Source organism: Urocitellus parryii, chromosome 1 (genome assembly GCF_045843805.1).
Source record: "Urocitellus parryii isolate mUroPar1 chromosome 1, mUroPar1.hap1, whole genome shotgun sequence".
Classification (NCBI taxonomy): Eukaryota; Metazoa; Chordata; class Mammalia; order Rodentia; family Sciuridae; genus Urocitellus; species Urocitellus parryii.
Window position 1 is genome coordinate 100,203,485 of NC_135531.1, and position 27,302 is coordinate 100,230,786.

Consider the following 27,302-nt stretch of genomic DNA (forward strand, 5'->3'; position numbering starts at 1 on the left):
CCAAAAAGGCGCTGCGGCCCCTTTAAGAGGCACAGCACCTTCTCCAAGATACCATCTTGCACCAGGAGTTCACTTAAGCTCTCCACCTACCTTGCTATATCCCTCCTCCCTAACTGGGTACGGCCGGCCGGCGGGGCGAGCGAGCCTTTTCATTGGCTTTGCGCGCACGGCCCTCTCTCTTCTATTGGGTATCACACCCGCCACTCGTCATTATCTCCCGCCCACCTGAGCCTTCGGGCTAGGTTGAGTGAGGGCTCTTGGGTTAGTTCCTGTTAGGCCCCGGCCGGGGGAGTAGGTTGAAGTCTCGTAAGATGCCCGGTGGGCTAAGATACTGGGGGTTGTGAAGGGAGCGTGAGGAGGCGGCGAGTAGAGACCCACGGCAGGCCTGAAAAAGAGCGGCGGCCGAGCCCGCCTTCCCTGCACCATGCTCATAGAGGATGTGGATGCCCTCAAGTCCTGGCTGGCCAAGTTACTGGAGCCGATGTGAGTGAGCCTGGCAGGGCCGGGGCCGGCGAACGTGGGCGTTGGGGGCCCGCGGGGGCGTGGGGGAGGGGAGGCGGCGTGAGGTGGGCGGCGCGGCGGGGCGGCGGTGGGGAGGTCCCGGCGACGTCTTCTCTGTAGTACTATCACCATTGTGGGGGGGGAAGGGAGGCGGAGGGAGAGGGAGAGCGAGGGGCGTAGAGGCGGTGTTGATGTGGGGTTGAGGGGGGGTCACGAGGACGGCGAGGGCTTTTAAAATATGCCTATTGGGGTAATGAAATTTAAAATACTGCTGTTTGAGGTCTGAGGGAGATGGCAGGGCTATCGAGGGATTTTTAAATGTGAATAATCAAATCTTGAAGGAGACAGCAGGATCGAGGGCTTTACAAACCAGTATTAATCCAGGACTAACAGATCTAGAAGCAGAGTATCGAGGGCCTTTTCAAAATATTAGGGAAGAAAGAGATAGTAGGGACTTTGATGCTATGTAGCTATTGGTGAGCTCGAAGGGTTCAAGAGTATTGAAGGATTTGAAAAATGTTATGGAGGAGCCGAAAGGGTATGTGGGCATCAAAGGGTTTTAAAAATTATTGGGGAGCTGATAAGTGTGCCAGTAAGGGTATTAAGGGTTTTTAAAGTATTATTGAGGAGTTGATAATGCTAAGAGAATCAACCAATGATTTTTAGTTGTCATGGGAGGTTAGAAAAAAATTGAGAATTTTTAAAATAAGTTTGAGGATTGAAAGGACTACACTTGGACGTAATATTGGTGGAGGGGTTTAAGGGGTATACCTGCAACATCTAGGGATTTTTTTTTTTTTATTAGATACGGGGTGTTGGAGGAGTAAATGGGGTAGTAGAAAGAATAAGGGTTTTGTGAATATTGATGAAAGATTGATAGCACAACTGAAGTTAATTGGGGTTTTAGGATTGTTGTTGAAGCACTGAAAAGAAACAAGAGACCTGTCCTTTTAATATATTTTAAGTAGAGTAGCGTTAGATAGTTGTGAAAATATTATCAGATGCTTGAAGAGGATATAGTAGAGGCATCAACTTTCTGTTTTATAGTTATTTTAAGGAGGTAGGGTTGTGTAGAGTGTTTATTTGTGGGGACTCTGGGATAAAAATCTGTGGAACAATCTTCTAGGATCAGGAAAGAAAAGGCCAGTTTCTTGAATGTGCATCTTACCAATTCTTTTGGAAGAGGGCACCGGAAGGGAATAGAGGGGAAGGGATCATTTCCTGCCCCCTCCTCATTTCTGCTTCTTTTCCTCTTATTGGAGGTTAGGCCTTGAAGAAAGAGAGTTAGAGAAAGGATGGGCAGGTTTTGATTCATTAGATTAGATTGCTTTAGTGGAAAAATTGAGTGTTTTTCAGAGGGTGGAAATACGGAGTAGTTTTGGCAGTGTGAAGGCAGGGTAAATTGGTGCTGTTGGGAGACTGTCAAGCTACTTCCCTGTTAATAGATTTCCTGGGTCCCCCTGAGAAACCTGGTTAACTAATTGTTTTTGTTTTGCTACTTTGGTTTCTTGGGTCGAAAAGGCAATATCTAGGAAGACAAGTTTTATGAGTTCATTGTATTAGTTGGGAAGGCAGGATGGGGAAGGGAAACATTAGGGGAATTTTGATGTCTGAAGTTGTATTTGCATTAGCAGAATGAGACGTGTGTGAGTACAGCATGGGTATAAATAAATGAATGAATAAATGTGAAATTAGGGCTTCTGAGTTTTAAATTAGTGGTGGTCTCGTTAGTGTGAAAGTGGCTTCTGGACACACTTGAAAGTTTTGTAGAATATGAGCTCCTTGAATGTACATCTTATTTTTCTACAAATAAAAAGATTTGGGGCACAAAGATGGAAATGGATTGTGAAGGTTGGAAATTAGATAAATTTAGTGAAATTGACCATATGTGTCTTTTATCAAGACTGATAAAAGGTATGTATATTTAAAAAATTAGTTACCTTTTCTTGAAAATTAGTTATCTTTTGTATTATTAAACATAAAATTGACTTTGTATACTTGCTATTTCAGTTGCCTTTTTTTTTTTTTTTTTTGTGGTGCTAGGGATTGAACCCAGGGCCTTATGCATGCAAGGCAAACACTCTACCAACTGAGCTATATCCCCAGCCCTCTGTTGCCTTTTTTTTTTTTTTTTTTAAACTATTTTCCATGTAAGCTCTGATTTTGTTTGTTGGTAGAGATCTTTTAAAAAGTATTATATGTTCATTTTATGTCTTGGATGGAAGGTAACAATTTTTAAAAATTATAGTTGATTGCTTTTTCTTTTTGAAAAAATTCTTTAAAATGTGCTATTCTGAGTGGGTTTTTTTTATATTTAATTTTCAGTTTTCAGTGGACACAACATCTTTATTTTTATGTGGTGCTGAGGATCCAACCCAGCGCCCCGCGCATGCCAGGCGAGCGCATTAAGGCTTAAGCCACATCCCCAGCTCGGTTCTTTTTTTAATGTCAAATTTTAGTTTGAGTAGAAACTTTATTTTACTAAGCATGTTCACGAGATTTTTTTGGCTGGAGTAAATATAATTATTTTGTAATTTTCTTGAGTAAAACATTTTAAAATAATTATTTGAATTTAATTTTCCCATTTGAGTTAATGTTTTACTTAAAGTCCACTTTCTACTTTTTTTTTTTCTTTCTTAAAATTTTTTTTTTTAAGCTGGGAACAGGGACACATGCATGTCATCCCAATGGCTTGGGAGGCTGAGGCAGGAAGATTTCAAGTTCAAAGCCAGTCTCAGCAACTTAGTGAGGTCCTTAAAAACTTAGTGAGACATGTCTCAAAAAATAAAAAGGGCAGGGCATGTGACTCAGTGGTTAAGCTACCCTGGATCCCTGGTGCCAAAAATATTTATTTAGAAAAAAAATTTTTTTTCACTCATTTAATGTTTTTAAAAAAAAAAGGTCTGGGCTGGAGATATTACAGAGCACTTGTCTCACATGTGCAAGGCCTTAGTTTCCCAGTACAGCAAAAATAAATAAGTAAAAATTAAAAAAGACCTAAAATCACTACTCAGACTTTAACAGTGTAGTTTGGTTTCCTAAAGTGACAAATATGCTTATGTTTAACTCACATAAGTATTGGTTTTGGAGGGAGATATTAATAAGAAATAGTAAATGCAATATGAATATCATATTTTCATTCTTGCTATATTATGGAGGTTATTTTTTGTTTATATGTCCTAAAATATGATAAATGGTAAGCTAAAGTGGGTTGTATTTGTAAATTTATTTTTTTGCATTTTCCAGATTCAAAAAAATTTTCATGGCAGATTGACATGTTGCTACAACATAGCATTTCAGAGCAGTTGTTAGTCTTTGAGATAAAGTAGTTGCAGTGTCTAGGTTGGAATCTATGGTTGTGCACATGATTTCTTGTTGCACTTTCTTAGCATAATTTGCCTTAACTAAATTTATAAAAGCATCTCATTTTTAGGAGGTTTCAATCATGTTGCATCTTGTCATTGATGAAACAAAGGTATGTAGCAGGTATTTTTAAACCAATGCAATTTGCATGTGATTATTTCCTATACACAAATGGTTAGAGCTTATCTATTGCCTTCTCCTTTTTTAGATATGGAACTCTTATTATTAATCTTACTAGTGGAAAGATGGAAAGAGGGAGACTGGAAGAAATAACCCGTTAGTTACCTTAGCTGGCTGTAGAAACACAAATCAGCAACCTTTTTTCTTGGCAATCCATTAAAGGGGAGGGATACCATATTTTAGTCAAGAAGTTTTATTTCTTTGTTAGAGGTGCATGAACAGACTGGAGTAACAGGTCTTGTTTGGGGTCTTCATCTTTCCCCCGTGATATTGTAGTGAGAGATAAGATGAAGGGATTATGCACAATTTAGAATTGTTGTTTCATTCTGTGAGAATTGACTACTTATTTTAAATATGTGAACCCCTTAAAAATAAGATTCTAAGAAAATCCAGGAGATAAATGAATCACTGAAGAAATTTCTGCAAGTTTAGAAAAAGTTCAGGCAAGCGTTTTTCAGTAACAAATATGCATTTCTACCAAAACATTATATTTAATGGGGAATTTTAGGAAGTTATTTTATATATATTCAAAACATATATGAACATTTGCTGCTGCTTTTTAGACTTAATAGATAAATTTATCTTTATGTTTTTCTTTTCCCTGCTTTGGTGCTAGGGATCAAGTTCAGGGCCTTGTACATAACAAGAAAGTCTTCTATGAGTGAGCTATATCTACAGCTCTTGGTATATGCTTTTAAAAGAGTAATGGATTTTTTTTTTCTTTTGAGAGAGTGAGAGAGGAGAGAGAGAGAGAGAGAGAATTTTTAATATTTATTTTTTGGTTCTCGGCAGACACAACATCTTTGTTGGTATGTGGTGCTGAGGATCGAACCTGGGTCGCACGCATGCCAGGCGAGCGTGCTACCGCTTGAGCCACATCCCCAGCCCAGAGTAATGGATTTTTAAAACTTGTTAGATAGTGTCTGTTTGTGTATACTAATGGAGCATTATTTTAGAATTGGAGAATTTGGAGAAATTGTCTGACCTTTTTCTCTTTATTTATTTATTTACATGCAGTGCTAAGAAGGGATTATTACTTGAACCCAGTGCCTCACACATACTAGGCAAGGGCTCTACCACTGAGCCATAACCCAAGCCCCTAACCTTTTTCTCTTAAACAGATATATTAGCTTTTTAGATAGGTGCCTAACAAAAATTGTATATTAATGATGGAGACTAAAAAGTGCTTTGTGTACCTTAATCATACTATAATATAAATTTTATGATTTTTGAAATAGGATATACATTAAACTTTCTGCAAAATTATACATATTTTTTTTGGTACCAGGAATTGGTACCAAAAGGTTTAACTACTGAGCCACATCCCCAGTCCCATTTTTTATTTTTATTTTTTTGCTTATTTATTTATTTAAGGTACTGGGGATTGAACTTGGGCACTCAACCACTGAGCCACATCCCCAGACCCATTTTGTAGTTTATTAGAGACAGGGTCTCACTGAGTTGCTTAGCACCTCACTTTTGCTGAGGCTAGCTTGGAACTCTCCATCCTCCTGCCTCAGCCTCCTGAGCTGCAGGGATCATAGGCATGCTTCACTGTACCCAGCTTCTATTTTTTTAGTTTTAGACAGGTTCTCACTAGGTTGCTTACAGTCTCACTAAATTGCTAAGGCTGCCTTGAACCTGTGGTCCTCCTGCCTCAGCCTTCTGAGCTGCTGGGTTTATAGGCATGTACCACCATGCCCAGCAAAAATCTCTTATTAATGTTAAGCACCACTACCATTTAAAATAATATTCATCAGATTTATGCAGGCTAGAGTCTTATTGCAGGTTCCATAAGTAGGAACAGAAATAGCTAGTGAAAGTCTGATTTGGTATGCAGTTTCTGTGAATTCTGGCCATATCAAAGTCTTTTTAAATTTTTTTGTAGTTATAGATGGACAGAATGCCTTTGTTTCATTTGTTTATTTTTACGTGGTGCTGTGGGTTGAACCCAGTGCCTCACGCATGCTAGGCAAGCGCTCTGCTGCTGAGCTACAGCCCTAGCCCTATATCAGATTCTTTTTAAAAAATTCTTTTTGGGGGGGCTAGGGTTGTAGCTCAGCAGTAGAGCGCTCACCTAGCACATGTGGGTTCAATCCTCAGCACCACATAAAAATAAATAAATAAAGGTATTGTGTCCAACTACACCTAAAAAATAAATATTAAAGAAAATTCTGGGGCTGGGGATGTGGCTCAGGCGGTAGCGCGCTTGTCTGGCATGCGTGCGGCCCGGGTTCGATCCTCAGCACCACATACCAACAAGGATGTTGTGTCCGCCGAGAACTGAGAAATAAATATTAAAAAAAAAAATGCTCTCTCTCTCTCTCTCTCTCTCTCCTCTCTCACTCTCTCTTTAAAAAAAAAAAGAAAAAAAAAAAGAAAATTCTTTTTGATACTGGCAGTTGAACCCAGGTGTGCTGAGCCACATCCCCAGCTATTTTTATTTTTTTGAGACAGGTCTTGCTAAGTTGCAGAGGCTGACTTTGAACTTGTGATCATCCTGTCTCAGCCTTCCAAGATTCATACTCAAGTCTTTTTAAAAATATTCTAGAAGGTTGAATATGTTGTCATCTTGGAGTATATATTGGAAAATACAGAAATAAGATTAACAAAGATTATTTTATTGGTTCATATTCATTGGTTTTGTGGTCATGGCAGGTATGTATACATGTGAATGCTAGAATTTACCTGTGGCTAATAGGTTTGCAATCCTTACCAAGTTAAACTCTGGCTGGTAATCTCTATGGTTACTCAAATGGGAGGAAAAATTATTATCTAGCTGTTGTTAGACCTGATCTCCTGATTAACTGGGTTAAATGATTATTTTGCTGCTACATTTTTAAGACTGTGAAGTACTAATAATTTTCTGAATTGTACCAGTGGTTTCAAAGAATCAGTGTACCTCTAACATACTGTGGAACTTAAGGAGACTATTTCCTGTTTCATAGGAAAGGTCTTATTATGTCCAGAGACTTCTTGGCAAGTTTTAGTTTACTGAATTAAGAACATATTTGTTCATTTGTCCTTGATCTGCCTCCTAAATATATCTGACTTCATTCTTCCTGGCCCAATAGCTATAGAGCAGAAGCCAGAAGTTGCTTTTATAGCTCTATGTTTCCTACCACTCTCTAGGCTCATCTTCTCACAGTGTCATTACTTATATCTTTATTAATCTCTTTTTATATCATTTGTTGCTTTACGTATGATTATTTTCATACTCATCTCTTGGTCATGTGACTGAAGGGCAAGATCTGTCTTGCTTAGAGTAATTCTATTACCAAGCAAGATGCGTGGCACTTACTTAACAGTCAATATTTAAATGAATGAGCATCCTCAAATATGTTTAGATTGTTTTGACAATTAGAAAAATGAAATTGGGTTGGGGATATAACTTAATAGTAGAATGCTTGCTTAGCATGCTCAAGACCCTGGGTTGGATTTCCCCACCACTAAAAAAAAATATATTGAGCCCAGCAATATTCCACTTCTGAGGTACATCCCTAGCTCTTTCTTCTTAAATTTTGAGACAGGTTCTTGCTAAGATGCCCAAGTTGATCTTGAATTCGCAAGCCTCCTGTCTCAACCTCCTAAGAGTCTTTGGGATTACAGATTCACTGGGATTATAGCTCCTACTGCTTTAGGAGTTATAGTCCAAATATCAAAATGGTGTTTTGCAACCAACAGGTGTTACATGTATATTTTTCACCCCAAATCTTGTTGTGTTTCTTTCATAACTTATTCTTTCATGAAAGCACTTAAGATTAAAGAAGCTGGGCATGGTGATGCATACCTCTAATCCTAGCAGCTCGGGAGACTGAGGCAGGCAGATCATGAATTCAAAGCCAGCTTCAGCAATTTAGTGAAGCCTAAGCAATGTAGCAAGACCCTATCTCTAATAAAATATAAAAAAGGGCTGGAGATGTAGCTCAGTGGTTAAGCACTACTGGGTTCAATCCCCAGTACCTCCCCGCCCCCCCCCAAAAAAAATTAAAAAAATTAAAAGAAAAGTGCTATTGGTCTGAATATTGGTTTCTTCTCGTATTCACATTAGAACTTAGTCTCCTGTGTGATAATTTTAAGAGATAGGACCTTTCTTATTGCATTACAGAAAAATTTAGAAAGGAAATAAAATTATTTGTATATATTTATTTTCAGTTTTTCTTTTATGCGTGAAGTTGTGTGTGTGTGTGTGTGGTTGCTGGGGATTCAACCCAGGGGGCCAGACTTTTTTAAAAAACTTATTTTTTGGGTACTGGGGATTGAACTCAGGGGCACTTGACCCCTATATTTTAGAGACAGGGTCTCACTGAGTTGCTTAGCACCTTGTTTTTGCTGAATCTGGCTTTGCACTCTTGATCCTCCTGCCTTAGCCCCCTGAGCTGCTGGGATTACATACAGGCCAGTGCCACCGCTCTCGCTCTCGGCAACTTTTTAACTTTTTAAAAACCTTAAAAAAAAAAAAAAAAGAATATTACTCAGCAATAAAAGAGAATAAAATTAAAAAAAAAAAAACACCCTCTTTTAGAGGGATGAGGTTGTGGCTTAGTGGTAGAGTGCTTGCCTAGCATGCATGAGGTACTGGGTTTGATCCTCAACACCACATAAATGTAAAATAAAGATATTATATTCATCTAAAACTTAAAAATAAATATTAAAAAAGAACTTTTTTAGGGGATACAGCTCAGTTGGTATATTGGTTGCCTAGCATGCACAAGACCCTGGGTTCAATCCCCAGCACCAGTGGAAAACAAATAAAAAATTATTTTGTGATAGGGTCTTGTTAAATTGCTGAAGTTGGCCTTGAATTTTTTATTCTCCTGCCTCAACCTCCTGAGTGGCTGGGATTACAAGCATACACCATTACACCCCAGTCTGTATATGAATTTATATGTAGCTACATGACAACTCAGTGTAAAATTTTGTGTCTTGATTTCTTCAGTTGACATAACATCAGAAGCATATTTTATAGGGGGCTGGGGATATAGCTGAGTTGATAGAGTGCTTGCCTCACATGTACAAGGATCTGGGTTCTAATTCCCAGCACCAAAAAAAAAAAAAAAAGACAAAAAAAACAGAAGTATATTTTATAAACCTCCAGCAGCAAGAGAATGGATTCCTTTACTGTACTTTTCTGTTAGAAGTAATATCATTTTTATGCAATAAATTTTTAAAAAGTATTTCTAGATACCTGTGTTATTTTCTATATTTGCCTTTGTTTCTTTAGTCTGGTTTTCCATATATGTAACTACTGGTCAAGGAATATGGACTTTTTTTTCCTCTTTTCTTTGAATATGAACTTTTTAATGGCTATTGATACCTATTAGAATCAAATTCCTCTCCCTGGCTTATGACTCAGTAGCACATTTCTTAGATGTCTTACCTGTGAAATAGAGATTGTACTAAGAACTTAAAATTAGACCCATATTCAGAAAGATGTACATTTTTCTGAAAGTGGAAAAGGTATTAAGTAGTTTTTTTCTGAAACAAATAGTCTACAATGTTTTTTTTTTTTTTTGTACCAGGGAATGAACTCTGGGTACTCCACCACTGAGCCATGTCCTCAGCCCTATTTTGTATTTTATTAGAGACAGGGTCTCACTGAGTTGCTTAAGCATCTCAGTTTTGCTGAGGCTGGCTTTGAACTCGTGATTCTCCTGTCTCAGCCTCCTGAGCTGCTGGGATTACAGGCCTCTTCCACTGTGCCCGGCTCTACAATAATAGTTTTTTAGTAATGTTTCTTGGCTTGGGGTCAAAGGTAGGACTTTTACTCTTTGATCTTGGAATTTAACATATGTCTGCAATCTTCTGTGAAGTTGATGTGCCTACTCAGCAGATAATTTGAGGTTTTTGCAGATAAGGCAGTTAGAGCAATATTTCTGTTAGATTTTCCTAAAAAAAATTCATTCTAATAGATTTTATTTTTTAAAATAACTTACAGGATAGTTAAAACATAACCTTATTATACAGAATGAATTAAAAAATTTTAAGGTGTCTTTGTAATTGTAACTTATATTAAGCTTTAGTAAATTTATTGATTCTTTATTTTAGTTAAAAGGTTACTGAATACATTGAGTTTCAATACATTGTTGAGACTTAGAATACATTGATCAGTCTTGGAGATGTACATTAGAAAAGCATAGGGCTAGTGAGGTATGGTGGTGCATGCCTGTAATCTCAGTGACTCTGAAGGCTGACGCAGAAGGATTGCAAATTCAAGGTCAGCTTCAGTAATTTAGCCAGACCCTATTCTCAGATTAAAACATAAAAAAGTGTGAAGATGTAGCTCAGAGAAAATAGCATTGCCATTTTCTGCCATTCTTTCTTATTTTTCTGTATCCTCTTCTTGTGTATTAGATGTTCTTATCTAGGATCTGAACTTTTCGAGTAAAGGCGGAAATGTGAATTTTCCCCCCTTTCTCTCACTGGTCAAATGTGCTATTCTTCTGTGAAGTTAAGTCTACCTATACATCTTCATTTTAAGGTGTTTATAGAATACTAAGTTTAGCATTGCGTGTATAATATTTTTTGAAAATGTAGCTGCTTTCTTGTGCTTTTTGTTTATAAATGAATTTTTTAAAAAGTGTTTATAAGACGTATGTTTATGATGTTTTGATATGTACAGTGTGAAATGATGACTGCCATCAAGCTAATTAATATCTGTTTTATCACACAATTATTTTTTGTTTTTATGTGTGTGGTAAGAACCTTAAGATCTACTCTCAACAAATTCAAGTATATAATATGCATACAAGACTTCAGAATTTAGCAATTGGATTTACTAAAGTGATGTGTTCATAATGTGTTCTCTAAAATGAAACTTTTTTTGATATTGGGGGTTGAACCCAGGGGTGCTCTATCACTGAGCTACATCTAGATTGCTTATTGCATAGCCATTGCTGAGGCTGGCTTTGAAATCCCGTTCCTCTTGCCTCAGCCTCCTAAATCACTGGGATTACTGGCGTGCGCCACCACACCTGGCCATCCCTAGCACTTTTAAAAAATATTTTTTAGTTGTAGATGAACATAATATCTTTATTTATTTATTTATTTATTTTTATGTGGTGCTGAGGATCAAACCCAGTGCCTCATCTGTGCGAGGCAAGCGCTCTACCACTGAGCTACAATCCCAGCCCCCCCAGTGCTTTTTAAACATTTTTTATTTGAGGCAGTTCCTTCCTAAGTTGCTAAGGGTCTCATTGCTGATGAGGACCTCAAACTGGCGATTCTCCTGCCTCAGCTTCGTGTTGCTAGGATTACATATAAGTGTATGTTACCGTATGCCTGTAACATTTTTTAGTTTAGAAGAATCTTGACTTTCTTTTAAATTGTATGTTTTTTGTTGTTACTTTTTGCCATGGATGTGGGACCCAGGGCATCATCATGCCAGGCAAGTGCTCTACCACTCAGCCGCATCCCAGTCCTACATTGTATTTTAAAAATATATGTAACCCATCACCTATGACCTTTGTCCATAATTTTTAGAATTCTGTGTTTTGTAAAATTGACACATTTTTCTTTTTCTTTTTTAAAAAACATTTATTTATTTATTTTTAGGTGTAGATGGACACAACACAATATTGAACCCAGGTCCCGCCCGTGCTAGGCGAGCGCTCTACCACAAAGCCACAATCCCAGCCCTCTTTTTTTTTTTTAAACATTTATTTTTTAGTTGTAGGTGGACATAATACCTTTATTTTATTTTTATGTGGTGCTGGGATCGAACTGAGTGCCTCACACATGTTAGGAAAGTGCTCAACCACTGAGCCACAACCCTAGCCCCAACACATTTTTCATTATAATTAAGTGCATAGATGCAACCTTTCCCATGTCAATATCGGCAATGAAAAAAATTTTCTTGTTTTATCCAAATATGAACTTTAAAAACTAGATAGAAGAAGTAAAGGTGCTGGTGCTTCAGTTTTCTTTTTTCTTTTTTTTACTGATTTCAAAATTTTTGGAAATGTAATTGATATTTTTGAGCTGAAACTTTTCCCATTCTAGTTGATAGTGGAGGTCTAAGGAATTATGGAACAAGAGTAGATAGAATAATATTTTATAGGAATATGATCACTTTGGTTTTTTTTTGTTATCATCCCAAGTATTTTCATTCTATTTTTATAACCCTATGAAGCCACATTGAATATATGTTACTTAAATATAAGCATTCATGGGGGAATATAGACTATATATATTTGTTTGTTTTGGTACCAGGAATTGAACCCAAGGATGTTTAACCACTGAGCTGTATCCCCAGACCTTTTTATTTTTTATTGTTAGATGGAATCTTTTTTTAAATATATATATATATATATGTATATATATATTTTTTTAGTTGTAGATGGACACAATATCTTTATTTATTTTTATGTGGTGCTAAGGATTGAACTCAGTGCCTCACGCTTATGAGGCAAGCGCTCTATAACTGAGCCCCAGCCTCAGCCCCTAGATGGTATCTTTTTTTTTTTTTTTTTTTTTTTTTAATATTTATTTTATTTTAGTTTTCAGCGGACACAACATCTTTGTTGGTATGTGATGTTGAGGATCGAACATGGGCCGCATGCATGCCAGGCGAGCACGCTACCACTTGAGCCACATCCCCAGCCCCCTAGATGGTATCTTGATAGGTTGCCTACAGCCTCACTAAATTGCTGAGGTTGGCTTTGAACCTGAAAATCCTTGCCAAAGCCTCTCAAGCCACTGGGATTACAGGCCTGTGCCACCATGCCTGGCTGGAATCTAGACTATTAAACTAAGTTAAACTTTTATTTTTCTATGATGGAGACAAAACATTAAGTCTGAACAGTGGGTATACAGGAATTGACAAACTAGGATCATTTGGTACCTGGCATAAGAGATGATTTTGAGTGTCAAAGTTGGATTCCTGCTGACTAGAAAAAACATGAGGCAGATAAAGTTTGTCTCTGCTGCCCTTTTGCCACTTCTAATGACTCTAGATTTTTTTTTCTTTGCTTATAGCTGCTAAAGCATTTACCAATAATATTTAAGGTGTCATCCATCTCATGTTCTCAGTTTTTTTTTTTTTAAATGACTGTGGGAAATGTGTCCATCTTTTTATTTATTTATTTATTTGTTTATTTTGTACGGGCTTGAACTCAGAGTCACTGGACCACTGAACCACATCCCCAGCCCTCTTTGTATTTTATTAGAGATAGGGTCTCACTGAGTTGTTTAGTGCCTTGCTGAATTGCTGAGGCTGGCTTTGAACTCGTGATCCTCTGCCCCCACCTCCCTAGTTGCTGGGATTACAGCGGTATGTTCTCAGTTTTTAAAAAAGTCTTTAAGGGATGGGGTTGTGGCTTGGTGGTAGAGTGTGTGCCTCACATGTGTGAGGCAATGGTTTTAGTTTTCAGCACCACATATAAATAAATGAATAAAATAAAGTTCATCAACAAATATATAAAGTCTTTAAGATACCTATTGAAAAAATTAGCAGTGGTGTTGATTGCTTTTTCTTTTTCTTTGAGATGGGGGAAGATCTCACTATGCTGCCAGTCTGGTTCAAACTTGAAATCTTTGTGCCTCAAACTGAGCAATAGCTGAAAGTAAACGTGTGTCCACCCATGCCCAGCCATTTTTGGATACTGGTGCTTGAGGAGTGGAGAAATCTAGCCCATCACTCCCAGTTTTTTCCTTGCTGGCCATTTGGAACAGGTAGTTCCTGAGGGTATTATTTATTATTGCCTAGGAGACAAGCAGCAACTTTTAAGTGTCAGGTGCCACCCTTTTCACTGAGAGAGCAAATAAATGTAGACCTGGTATAAGATTCTTGGTGTAATTAGAAGCTCAAAGATTAAGATAAAGTAGTTATTTTGTAGAAATAAAGAAAATCTCATTTGCAGTATTAGTATGTTATTTATTATGATAGTTGCCTTTGTTGGCAGTCACTTAAACTTTTGATCTTTGGTTTTCCAAAATGGGTTTATTTTATTAATGATACCACTGTTTGAAAACAATGTTTTCCATTTTTTTCTTTTTCTAATAGATGTGATGCTGACCCATCAGCCTTAGCCAACTATGTTGTAGCACTGGTCAAGAAGGACAAACCTGAGAAAGAACTGAAAGCCTTTTGTGCTGATCAACTTGATGTCTTTTTACAAAAAGGTAATTATTATGGGCCTTCAACCAAGTATTTATATAAAGATTTTGAATTATTTATTTATTAAAAATATTTATTTTTTAGTTGTAGTTGGACACAATACCTTTATTTTACTTACGTATTTTTATGTGGTGCTGAGGATCAAACCCAGGGTCTCGAAAGTGCGAGGCAAGTGCTCAAATGCTGAGCCACAACCCTAGCACCAAGATTTTGAATTTAAATCTTGTTGAATTTCTTCTCTTTCCTCAATAAGGCAGTGAATGCTGTAATGCTTTTTACGTAATTGGGACCTTTACAGATTTTGGCAGATCCTGGTTGAGGGATAACAGTTTAAAGATTATGCTGGGCATCGTTTCACATTCCTGTAATCCAAGCAACTGGGGAAGCTGAGGCAGGAGGATTTAGAGTTCAAAACCAGCCTCAGCCAATTTAACGAGGCCCTAAGCAACTGAGTGAGACTCTCTCTAAATAAAGTATTAAAAAAGGGCTGGAGATGTGGCTCAGAGGTTAAGTACCCCTGAGTTTAATCCCTGGCACTTCAAAAACCAAAACACAAAACTCAAAAAACAGTCTAAGGGTATTGAAACTGCTTATCTTACTATTAAAAAATGAGCCCATCAGTATTTTTTCTTTCTTGGCTAGGGCTTTTTTTTTTTTTAAGAGCCTTATATTTGTACATAGTTGGGTTCATCTTGACAAACTCATTCATGCATAGAAATCGATTTTAGTTCATGATTCCCTTCTTTTTCTTTCCCGTCTTCCCTCCCTCTCCCACTCTCCTTTCTCTACTCCACTAGACTTCCTTTCACTTGGGGCTTCTTGAAGAGATGGGTGTGATCCTCTTCTCTTTTACCAAAGTCCTTTCCATGATCTACAGAGTTTCCATGAGGTTTCCCCTGTTGTGTCTCTGACATTTTCTGCCACTCCCCCTCACTTGTTCCACTGACCAGTTTACTGTTTATTGAAAATGGCAAAGTTGCCTGTAATCCCAGTGGCTAGGGAGGCTGAGGCAGGAGGATCGCAAGTTCAAAGCCAGCCTCAGCAATGGTGAGGCAACTCAGTGAGACCCTGTCTCTAAATAAAATACAAAATAGGGCTAGGGATGTGGCTCAGTGGTTGAGTGCCCCGGAATTCAATCCCCAGTACCCCCCGCAAAAAAAGAGAGAAAATGACAAACTTGTCCAACAGTTCAGAGCCTTTGAAATTATTTTACACTTGACTGAAACATGAATTGCTCCCTTATTTCTTTCTGGTCCATTTTCAAATATCGTTTCTGAACAGTTTCCCCTGATTGCCCTTTATACAACACATAACATTCCATGCTCCCCAGTCATTTCTTTCAACCTTGAGTACTTATCACTCTATGTCATGATTATTTTCCTGTTTATCTCTCTCCTCCCACCTTCTTTGTCTTTTCTTTTGTTCAAAGTGGAGACTTGATGTGCTGGGGTTGTGGCTCAGTGGTAGAGTGCTTGCCTAGCATGTGTGAAGCATTGGGTTTAATTCTCAGCACCACATATAAATAAATTAAATAAAGGTCCATTGACAACTAAAAAAATATATATATAAAAAAGTGGAGACTTGAAACCTACAGTGGTTGGCACATAAATGCTTGATAAGTATTATTATTAGGTCAGTAGTACTATGGATAACACTTATCAGTTGATCTAGGTTTTTTTTTTTCTTTTTTTACACAATACCTTTATTTTATTTATTTTTATGTGGTGCGGATGATCGAACCCAGGGCCTCCACATGTTAGGCAAGCACTCTACTGCTGAGCCACAGCCCCAGCCACTGTTGATCTAGATTGATGAGAAAATATCCTTTAACTCAAATATCAGCTGGTGAAGAGAAGATGGCTTCTCATTTTAATACATAGGATTACATCTTTTTTTCAAGCATTTTAAGACTTTTTTGTTTGAAAAAGAAAACATACATACAGAAATTCCTCTTTAGCATAGATGAGTGTTCTTTTTTTTTTAAATGTGTTAATTTACATTGAAGATGACTCATGTGAAATGTAGAGCCAAAAAGAAAAAAAGTAAAATATAGTAAAGATATTTGGAGTATGAGGCAAATGAATGTTTAGACATTTAAGAACTCACTGTTATAAAAAGCTGCAAAAAAACTGGAAATGAAGTTCAAGATTCATCTTGAACACAAACAATGTATGAGTGTACCTTTTCCCCCACATCCTCTCTAACACTATTATTTGTATTCTTGATAATTGCCATTCTGACTGATATAAATGAAATCTCAACTTGGTTTTGATTTGCATTTCCTTAATTGCTGGAGGTAGTGAACATTTTTTTTCTTTTTCTTTTTTTTTTTTTTTAATGAATGAGAATTTTTAATATTTATTTTTTAGTTCTCGGCGGACCCAACATCTTTGTTTGTATGTGGTGCTGAGGATCGAACCCGGGCCGCACGCATGCCAGACAAGCGCGCTACCGCCTGAGCCACATCCCCAGCCCCAGAATTTTCTTTAATATTTATTTTTTAGGTGTAGTTGGAAATAATACCTTTATTTATTTATTTTTATGTGGTGCTGAGGATTGAACCCAGGGCCTTACATGTGCTAGGCAAGCACTCTACTGCTGAGCCACAACCCCGGCCCCTTAAACATTTTTTTCGTATATTTATTGGTCATTTGTGTTTCTTTCAAAAAGTATCTGTTTAGTTTTATGCACATTTATTTATTGGGGTACTTGTTTTTTGGGGATTACATTTTTTGAGTTCTTTTTATTGTTGGTGGGACTGCAAATTAGTGCAACCACTCTGGAAAGCAGTATGGAGATTCCTTAAAAATCTAGGAATGGGGGCTGGGGATGTGGCTCAAATGGTAGCGCGTTCGCCTGGCATGCGTGCAGCCCGGGTTCAAACCTCAGCACCACATACAAACAAAGATGTTGTGTCCGCCGAAAACCAAAAAAATAAATATTAAAAAAAAAAATTCTCTCTCTTAAAAAAAAAAAAATCTAGGAATGGAACCACCATATGACCCAGCTATATCCCACTTCTTATTATATGTTCAAAAGTTCTAAGATCCGCATACTGTAGAGATATATTCACATCAATGTTTATAGTAGCATAATTCACAATAGTTAAGCCATGGACTGGGATTGTGGCTTAGTGGTAGAGTGCTTGCCTAGCATGTATGAGGCTCTGGGTTCGATTCTCAGCACTACATATAAATAAACAAAAAATAAAGGTCCATTGAGAACTAAAAAAATATTTTAAAAAATAGTCAAGCTATTAAATCAAACTAGGTGATCTTCACCAGATGAATGGGTAAAGAAAATGTGGTATATATCATTGTGTGTATCCACAAGACAGTAGTTAAAAAAACTATAATATCAAAAAGATCAGTAGAGTACAGGGAAGGGAAAGGGGGAAAAGAGGAAGTACTAGGGACTGAATTAGGGCAAATTATATTCTATGTTTTTATAATTATGCAAAAAAGAATCATGTTATATATAATTAAAAAGAACCAATAAAAATATATTGCAAAAAATAAATAAGCATTTATCAAAAAAAGCTACAAAAGTTTTTAGTAATTCTTTAAACTTTAAAAATAATACACATGAGGAAGAACTCTAAATTTTATTTATTTATTTAATTAGTTGTAGGTGGACACAATATCTTTATTTATTTTTATGTGGTGCTGAGGATTGAACCCAGTGCCTCACATTGGTAGGCAGGTACTCTACCACTGAGTCACAAACCCAGCCTTATAAAAATTTATTTATTTTTAAGTATTTATTTTTTAGTTGTAGTTGGACACAATACCTGTATTTCATTTATTCATTTTTATGTGGTGATAAGGATTGAACCCAGGGCCCTGCACGTGTGAGGTGAGCGCTCTAGTGCTGAGCCACAATCGCCAGCTCCCTAATAAAATTTATTTTAAAAAGAAGAGAAGAAACAGCCAGAAATTTACCACCAGAGACGAAATCACTGTTGTGTATAGCTTTCTAGATTGGCATTGTCTAGGAGAACTTTGTGCAACTGTAGATAATGATTTATATCTGTATTTTCCAATTTAGTACCCTTTAGCTATTTGTGGCTATTGAGTGTTTGAAATGGGTTTATATGGTTGAGAAACTGATTTTTAAATTTAATTTTAATTAATTTAAACCCAAATCTAAACAGTCACATGTAGTTAAGTAGTTGCCACATTCAACTATTGGATAGTGCACCTCTAGACTTTAATTGAGATTATATATTAAAACCAGGTGTGGGGGCTGGGGATGTGGCTCAAGCGGTAGCGCGCTTGCCTGGCATGCGTGCGGCTTGGGTTCGATCCTCAGCACCACATACAAACAAAGATGTTGTGTCCGCCGAAAACTAAAAAAAAAAAAAAAAGTAAATGTTAAAAAAAATAGTAGATAAAACCAGGTGTGATGGTGCACTCCTAAGATTCTAGGGATTTGGAAGACTGAGGCAGGAGGATCACACATTTGAGATCAGCCCCAGCAACTTAGGGAGACCTTGTCACAAAATAAAAATAAAAAGACTGGGGATATAACTCAGTGGTAAAATGCCTGTGGATTCAATCCCCAGTATCTCCTCCCCAAAGAAGATATATCATGAGAATACTCTTGACTATTGTACATGCATCCCTATACCACCTATACTACATAATTTTGCCAGTTCTTACATCTTTGAGTTTTTTTATGTAGGTAAACATAAAAATATTGTAATGAGCTGGGCAGGGTGGCCCATACCTGTAATCCCAGCTGCTTGAAAGCTAAAGAAGGAGGATAAGGGTCTGGGGATGTGGCTCAAGTGGTAGCACGCTCTCCTGGCATGCGTGTGTCCCGGCCCGGGTTCGATCCTCAGCACCACATACAAACAAAGATGTTGTGTCCGCCAAAAACTAAAAAATAGATATAAAAAAAATTAAAAAAAAAAAAAAGAGGAGGAGGATAAGAAAGTTTGAGGCCAGAGCTCAGTGTACAAGGCCCTGGGTGCATTCTACATTGCTGGTATGGTATAGGGGGAGGGAAAGAAGAAAGAAAAAAAAATCTTATGTCTTTGAGGCTTGGTATTATCAGTACTCATTCTATTGTATGATTGTCCCACAATTTATTTTACTAGTCTCTTTTGGAAATTTGGAGTTGTTTCCAGTCTTTTGCTGTTTCATACTCCAAGAAATATTCTTCCATGGATATGGTTTGCATACATTTAGTTATGTCAGAGGGACTAAAAAAACCAGATGTGAGCTGGTTGTGATGTTGCACACCTGTAATCCCAGCTATTCTGGAGGCTGAGTTATGCAGATCTCAAGTTCAAGGCCAGCCTGGGAAAATTAGTAAGACTCTCAAAATAAAAAATAAAAAGGACTGGGGATGGAGCTCAATGGTAGAGCACCCGGGGATCATTCCCCTATATTTTTGGGAAAAAGAAACAAAATAAAACCTGGAAGTGGGATTCTTTGCTTTAAGTTAGGTTGTGTTTTTAGTGCCATCAGCAGTGTATGAAATTGTTTCTTTTCCAAAACCTTGTTAACAATGTTTAAATTTTTTTTTGTTTGTGTAACACTTTAATATTATTTCTTCTCAGAAACTTCAGGTTTTGTGGACAAATTATTTGAAAGTCTCTATACTAAGAACTACCTTCCACCTTTGGAACCAGTTAAACCTGAACCAAAACCACTAGTCCAAGAAAAGGAAGAAATTAAAGAAGAGGTAATGTAAAATTATTCTTTTGCTTTGGGGAACTTCTCAAAGTATTCTTAGTTGTAATTTGAGCTTTTTAGAAGTAATTATCTATTGATTGATGTTTTTGTGTTTGGGGCATGGTGCAGATACTTAGGGTTTCTTGAAAATTGAAAAAAATTCAGAGAACTTATTTAGGGCTCAAAGTCATACTTGTAGTGAGGAATTCAGAGAAATCTTAAATCGAGTGACTTCTAGAAAAAAAAAATTTCATCAAATATGGATGTTTCGCTGAAAATAAATGAAACCTGGAAAGAAATCATTAGGTAAAGCTTTTCATATATGTAAAGAAGACATTTTTTTAAACCACATAGTTGTTTTAAATGGTTAATTTAATTATAAACAACATTGTCAATATTAGCAAAGCAAAAATGGCTTCACAATATTGACATATAAAGACTGATAATAGATGGATACCTAATTTTTTAAACCAAGATGGAAGTTTTAGAGTTCATTTCAATTCCTTTCATATATAGATAACATAGCATATGAGAAGAATGTGAATTCTTTAATGAGGCTGCATGAATTACAAAAGCAGTTCTACAAGTTACTTCTGTCTCACTTTTTTAATTTATATGTGAAAGCAGAATGCATTACAATTCTTATTACACAGAGCACAATTTTTCATATCTCTGGTTGTATACAAAGTATATTTACACCAATTCATGTCTTCATACATGTACTTTGGATAATAATGATCATCACATTCCAGCATCGTTTCTAACCCCATGCTCCTCCCCCTTCCCTCCAGCCCCTCTGCCCTATCTAAAGTTTGTCTATTCCTCCCATGCTGCTTCTCTCCCTATCCCACTATGAATCAGCCTCCTTGTATCAAAGAAAACATTTGAAACTTGGTTATTTGGGATTGACTAACTTCACTTAGCATTATCTTCTCTAACTTGATCCATTTACCTGCAAATGCCATGATTTTATTCTCTTTTATTGCTGAGTAATATTCCATTGTGTATATATGTCACATTTTTTTTTTATCCATTCATCTATTGAAGGGCATCTAGGTTGGTTCCACAGTTTAGCTATTGTGTATTGTACTGCTATAAACATTGATGTGGCTGTGTCTCTATAGTATGCTGTTTTTAAGTCCTTTTGGTATAGTTCAAGGAAAGGGATAGCTGGGTCAAATGGTGGTTCCATTCCCAATTTTCCAAAAAAAATTCCATCCTACTTTCCATATTGACTGCAGCAGTTTGCAGTCCCACCAGCAGTATATGAGTGTACCTTTTTCCCCACATCCTTGCCAACACTTATTGTTGTTTGTCTTCATAATACCTGCCATTCTGACTGGAGTAAGATGAAATCTTAGAGTGGTTTTGATTTGCATTTCTCTAATTGCTAGCGATGATGAACATTTTTTCATATATTTGTTGATTGTATGTCATCATCTGAGTAGTGTCTGTTCAGGTCCTTGGCCCATTTATTGATTGGGTTATTTGTATTTTTGGTTTTTAGCTTTTTGAGTTCTTTATATACCCTAGAGATTAGTGCTCTATCTGTTGTGTGAGGCGTAAAGATTTGCTCCCAAGATGTAGGCTTTCTATTCACCTCACAGATTGTTTCTTTTGCTGAGAAGAAACTTTTTAGTTTGAGTCCATCCCATTCATTGATTCTTGATTTTAATTATTGCACCAGAGGGGTCTTATTAAGGAAGTTGGGGCCTAATCCCACATGATGGAGACTAGGGCCTTCTTTTTCTTCTATTATATGCAGGGTCTCTGGTTTTATTCCTAAATCCTTGATCCATTTTGAGTTCAGTTTTGTGCATGGTGAGAGATAGGGGTTTAATTTCATTCTGTTGCATGTGGATTTACATTTTTCCCAGCACCATTTGTTGAAGAGGCTATCTTTTCTCCAATGCATGTTTTTGGCACCTTTGTCTAATATAAGATAATTGTAATTTTGTGGGTTAGTCTTTGTGTCCTCTGCTCTGTACCATTGGTCTACCAGTTTGTTTTGGTACCAGTATCATGCTGTTTTTGTTACTGTTGCTCTGTATTATAGTTTAAGGTCTGGTATAGTGATGCCACCTGCTTCACTCTTCCTGCTAAGGACTGCTTTAGCTATTCTGGATCTCTTATTTTTCCAGATGAAAATGACCATACTTCCAAAAGCACTGTACAGGTTAAATGCAATTCTGATCAAAATCCCAATGACATTCCTTACTTGGAAGTAATTTTAAACTGACATAAGAATCAACATGAATAGTAACTCAAACTCCTATATGACATTTGCAAGGTATATTTATTGAAGATTTGCTCTGTTTGCTCTCTGCAGGTCTATATCTGTAACTTTTTATTGTTGTTAGTGGTGGTGAGTCATAGATATAACCCTTCACCTTTTTAAAAAAAATATTATTATTTTTTTATACTTGTAGATGGACAGAATGCCTTTATTTTATTTGTGGTACTGAGGATCGAACCTAGTGCCTCACCCATGTTAGGCAAGCACTCTGCTGCTGACCTATAGCCTGAGCCCTGCTTCACCTTTTAACACGTGTATTTCCTTAGAATAAGAATATTATTCTTGCTGGGCACAGTGGTGCACACCTGTAATCCCAGTGGCTCAGAGGCTGAGATAGGAGGATCTTGAATTCGAAGCCAGCTGCAGCAACTTAGGCTCTAAACAACTCAGTGAGATCCTGTCTCTAAATAAAATATAAAATAGGGCTGGGGATGTGGCTCGGTGGTGCCCCTGAGTTTAGTTCCCGGTACCCCCCCCCCAAAAAAAAAGAATAATATTATTCTTTTAAATATAATTCCATTATCAATTACATTAAATTTAACATCCATATAATAGTTTTTTTTATTGGTACTGGGGATGGAACCCAGTGTCCCTTTACCATTGAGCTATATACCCAGTCCTTTTTTAAGACAGGGCCTTGCTAAGTTGCTGAGGGTCTCACTAAGTTGCTGAGGCTGGCCTATAACTTGCAATCCTCTTACCTCCTACCTCACTCCCTTGAGTCTTTGGGATTACAGGCATATGCTACCATGCCTGGATAGATTCACTTTTATTTGTGTACTTATATATTTATTTTTTGATGCTAGGGATTGAACCCAGAGGTACTTTACTACTGAGCCACATCCCCAAGCCTTTTTAGTTCTTTAATTTTAAGACAGGGTCTCAACTCAGTTGCTGAGGACCTCAATAAGTTGCTAAGGCTGGCCTCAAACTCAGGATCCTCCTACTGTAGCTTCCTGAGTCAACTGGGATTATAGGCATGCACCATTACTCCCAGTCTTTATTTGTATTTTTGAAGTAAATCCTGGTTTTTAATTTTTTGTCGGTTCTGGAAATCTAACCCACAACCTCATGCATACGAGGTAAGTATCCTACAACTGAGTCACATTCCCAGTCCAATAAACCTTAATTTTGAAAATTGTGAAAAATTATATAGAGCTACTATATAGAGCTACTCTTCTATATAGAGCTACTATATAGAGCTACTCTTCTATATAGAGCTACTCCAGCTAATACTTGATGGCATTTCTTGTTTATGAAATTTAATTTTAAATTGCATTAAATTCTAAAATTTAACTTAAATTTTAGAAACAAGAAATGCTTAAAAATAAATTGATGTTTAAATAAATTCAACTGTTATATGATTTCTTACATAAATAATAGTTCACATATTAGTGCATAAATAAAATAGTTTAATGTAATTCTGTTAGCTAATGTCAAGCAGAAATGTTTGAAGCAGCACGTATCTTTGGCTAATTATCTCTTTTTCTGGTCTGTGGATGCAGTTACTGTAAGCAGGGTATGAAACAAATTTATGGACTGTCCATCTTAGTTGTCTTCCCTGATCCTCAGCTGCATTGTACCATTAGGTATTTTATAATTATACTATTGATCACAGGAGGAACCAGGTGAAAGAATTGGATCATTGATACAATTCATCCTGATGCTGAAAAAACAACAAATTGATATATGCCATGATTTATGAATAAGACCACATTTTTTCCTTTCTTCACCCCTTGTTTTTTCTTTTTTTTTTTTTTAATTTTAATATTTTATTTTTTAGTTATCGGCAGACACAACATCTTTGTTTGTATGTGGTGCTGAGGATCGAACCTGGGCCGCACGCATGCCAGGCGAGCGCGCTACTGCTGAGCCACATCTCCAGCCCCCCTTGTTTTTTCTTAATTGTGTTTTAGAGAAACTCTGTCATTTGTCCTGTGGAATTTATTTACTGTCTGGGTTTCGCTGATTGTATTCCAATGGAGTAACACATCCTCTATGTTTCTCTTAAATTGTAGAGAGAATGATTTTTAAATACAGTGTAGTGATTATATAGTTTTGCTGGTGCCACATCATTGCCATTGTGGCTGTATTTTAGTTGTGTGAATTAAATTGTCATCTCCTGGTCTGTTCACTCACATTGAGATTTGTTTATAAGTAAGCTTCTGCATTAGATGTTTAGTTCTTGCAGATGACTTTATGTCACCTTTCTCAAGTGAAGGCTATGTTTGTGGTTTGAGAGCAACTTGTTTAAAGATAATAAGATGACTGGTTCTCTTTTTCCTTTGGTACTAGGGATTGAACCTAGGGGTACTTTACCAAGGAGGTATTATCCCCAGTCATTTATTCATATATTTTATTTTTTAAAAAAATTTTGAGACGGGTCTTGCTAAGTTGTTGAAGGCCTTTGATAAATTGCTGAGGCTGGCTTTGAACTTGTGGTCCTTCTGCCTCAGCCTTCTGAGTTCTGAGATTACAGGTGTGTTCCACCATGCCCAATTGTTCTCTTTTTATTTCTGGTCCCTCTTGATTGTTAGGCTTTAAAAGAAGCCTTAAACTGGGCTTGGTGGCACATACTCGATAATCCTAGCAACTCAGGAGGCTGAGGCAAGAGGATTGCAAGTTTGAATCCAGCCAGGAAAATTTAACAAGACCCTTTCTCGAAAAGTAAAAAGGGCTGGAAATGTAGCTCAGTATAGTGCCCCTGGATTCTATCTCTAGTACTGTAAAAATAAGTAACTAACTAAATAAAGCCTAAATAAAGCCTTAACATTTCCATTATTTTCCAAAACCACTTTTCAATAATTTACTTGAAATAGTGTAGTTTTGTGTGTGTGTGTGTGTGTGTGTGTGTGTGTGTGTGTGTGGTGCTGAGAATTGAACCCAGGGCCTTGTGCATGCAAGGCAAGCATTCTACCAATTGAGCTATATCCCTAGCCCAATAACTTCTTTTTATAGCATTCATTAAGTGAACTGTTTCTGAAACCTTTTCTATTAAATAAATCTAAAGTCCTCTCTATGTGTGAATATATTTTATAATTAGGAATATAAAAACCATTTTACTTTATGGTGCTTAATGATTTACTATTTCTATTTCACTTTAAAGAATGAGTTGCTTGGGGCTGGGGATGTGGCTCAAGCGGTAGCATGCTCGCCTGGGAAGCGTGCAGCCTGGGTTCAATCCTCAGCACCACATACAAAGATGTTGTGTCCGCCGAAAACTAAAAAATAAATATTAAAATTCTCTCTTTCTCTCTCTCTTTAAAAAAATAAAATAAAATAAAAAATAAAGGCATTGTGTTAACAAAAACAAAAACAAAGAAGAATGAGTTGCTTGTTTTCATCCTTTATTACCGTTTCATCTCTTAACAATTAATAAAGTGCTTCTTAAAGTAGTCTGAGTGTCTTTTCCTATTGCCTAACTCTTTTGGAATTTTTAAAAAATATTTTTTAGTTGTAGATGGTCACAATATCTTTATTTACTTGTTTTTTATGTGGTGCTTAGATTTGAATCCAGTGCCTCATGTATGCAAGGCAAGTGATCTACCACTAAGCTATAACCCAGTCCCTGAAAATGTTTTGATTCAGTATTTCAATATGTATATTTGTCCCCTCTTGTGCTAGAAAGGTCATCAAGTGACTTTGTTTTGTAATTGTATACAAGAACTGTTCTTATTTTTAATGAATGTTTTTATATAGGTTTTTCAGGAACCAGCAGAGGAAGAGCGAGATGGCAGAAAAAAGAAATATCCTAGTCCCCAGAAGACTCGTTCAGAATCTAGTGAACGAAGGTTTGTTTTTAATTAGGAAGACATTGATTTTTTTTAGTTGTTTTGTAAGGCATTAAAAGGAGTTTTAAATGTATTAACTCCTCTCTCTAAATACATTAAAAGGAAGAGTGTTATTTCTCTTTCTGTTTTTTGTCTTTGTCTTACTTTCCATTTCTTTTATAAACAATCATTATTATGTTCTTTCCCCAAGAGCTCAGTGGGGTGGAAGCAGTCTCCTTAGAGAGTAATAAAGAAATGTTCCATTTGGTCAGGGGTGCTCAGTATTAAAATTATACATATCATTTTTATATTACAGGTGGTCGTTTGTGTGTGGAATCAAGAACTTATCTTCAAAATACTGGTCTTTATTTAGGAAAACTTGTTTTTGAGCCTTGTTTCTATTTCATTTCTAAATTGCTCCCCCCCTTCTTTCTATACTTTGGGTTCTTCTCTTTTTTTTTTCATTTCACCCCACCCATTTTACTTGTGGTGGGAATATTTTTTTCTTCTTACATGATAGATTAGAAGAATTATGTGACATGGTCTTACCCTTTCCTATAAAAACACAAAAGTTATGAGTTTGGATGACTTGAGAGTATTTTATATTCTGGATTTGTTGGCCGACTTCACTTTTATAGCCTTTATATGGCTTTTATATCTGTGTATTATAGGACACGTGAGAAAAAAAGAGAAGATGGCAAGTGGAGGGACTATGACCGGTACTATGAACGGAATGAATTATACCGTGAGAAGTATGACTGGAGAAGAGGCAGGAGTAAGAGCCGGAGTAAGAGCCGAGGCCTGAGTCGAAGTAGAAGCCGAAGTAGGGGACGCAGCAAAGACCGGGATCCAAATAGGAATGTTGGTGAGTAGACAAGAGGTATCCCCCTAAAAGTTTTATTGTTTATGTCATGGGGGTATATGAGAGTCCCTTAAAGCCAGATGTACCTTCAGTATGCCTAAACAATATAAAAACGAGAATTACCTCAAAAAACTGAATATTGATTTTTGTTAGAAAGATAGGGTTCTATTGGGTTGGAATCATAGGCAAAGAATTTATTTTTAAGATATCAAAGTACATGTCTAGATTTAAGTAATTTTGTGTAATTTTTAAAATGTCCTTTCATCAACAAAGCTATTACTTGAGGAAGAGGGTTGCCTGCCTTTGGTTTTTGTTGTTTTTTGTGAATATAATTGATTTATATAAATTGCCTAAAGTTTATAAAATTGAAAAGATCTTTACACTGGTCTCCTAACTTGAATAATATTCCTATTAAATATCAGTAGAAGCTGACCCTTTTTCGTATTGTTGTTGATGTTGATATTATTATAAAAGATGATGTTTTACAAGTTATTGATCAGACATGTCACATTATTCATGTTCCAGCTTTTAG

General features: G+C 36.7%; 1 protein-coding gene across 2 annotated transcripts in view; it reads left to right on the forward strand.

Moving 5' to 3' along the window:
• Nucleotides 1-232: 232 nt before the first annotated feature.
• Rbm27 (RNA binding motif protein 27) overlaps nt 233-27,302 on the forward strand; it is a 79,411-nt gene continuing 52,341 nt past the window's right edge. For both annotated transcript variants that reach the window (XM_026384362.2, XM_026384361.2), the window contains exons 1-5: nt 233-483; nt 14,048-14,166; nt 19,728-19,852; nt 25,838-25,929; nt 26,580-26,773. In XM_026384362.2, coding sequence (XP_026240147.1) covers nt 425-483; nt 14,048-14,166; nt 19,728-19,852; nt 25,838-25,929; nt 26,580-26,773 — 589 coding nt within the window. In that variant the 5' untranslated portion in view covers nt 233-424. The remainder of the gene's footprint in view (nt 484-14,047; nt 14,167-19,727; nt 19,853-25,837; nt 25,930-26,579; nt 26,774-27,302) is intronic.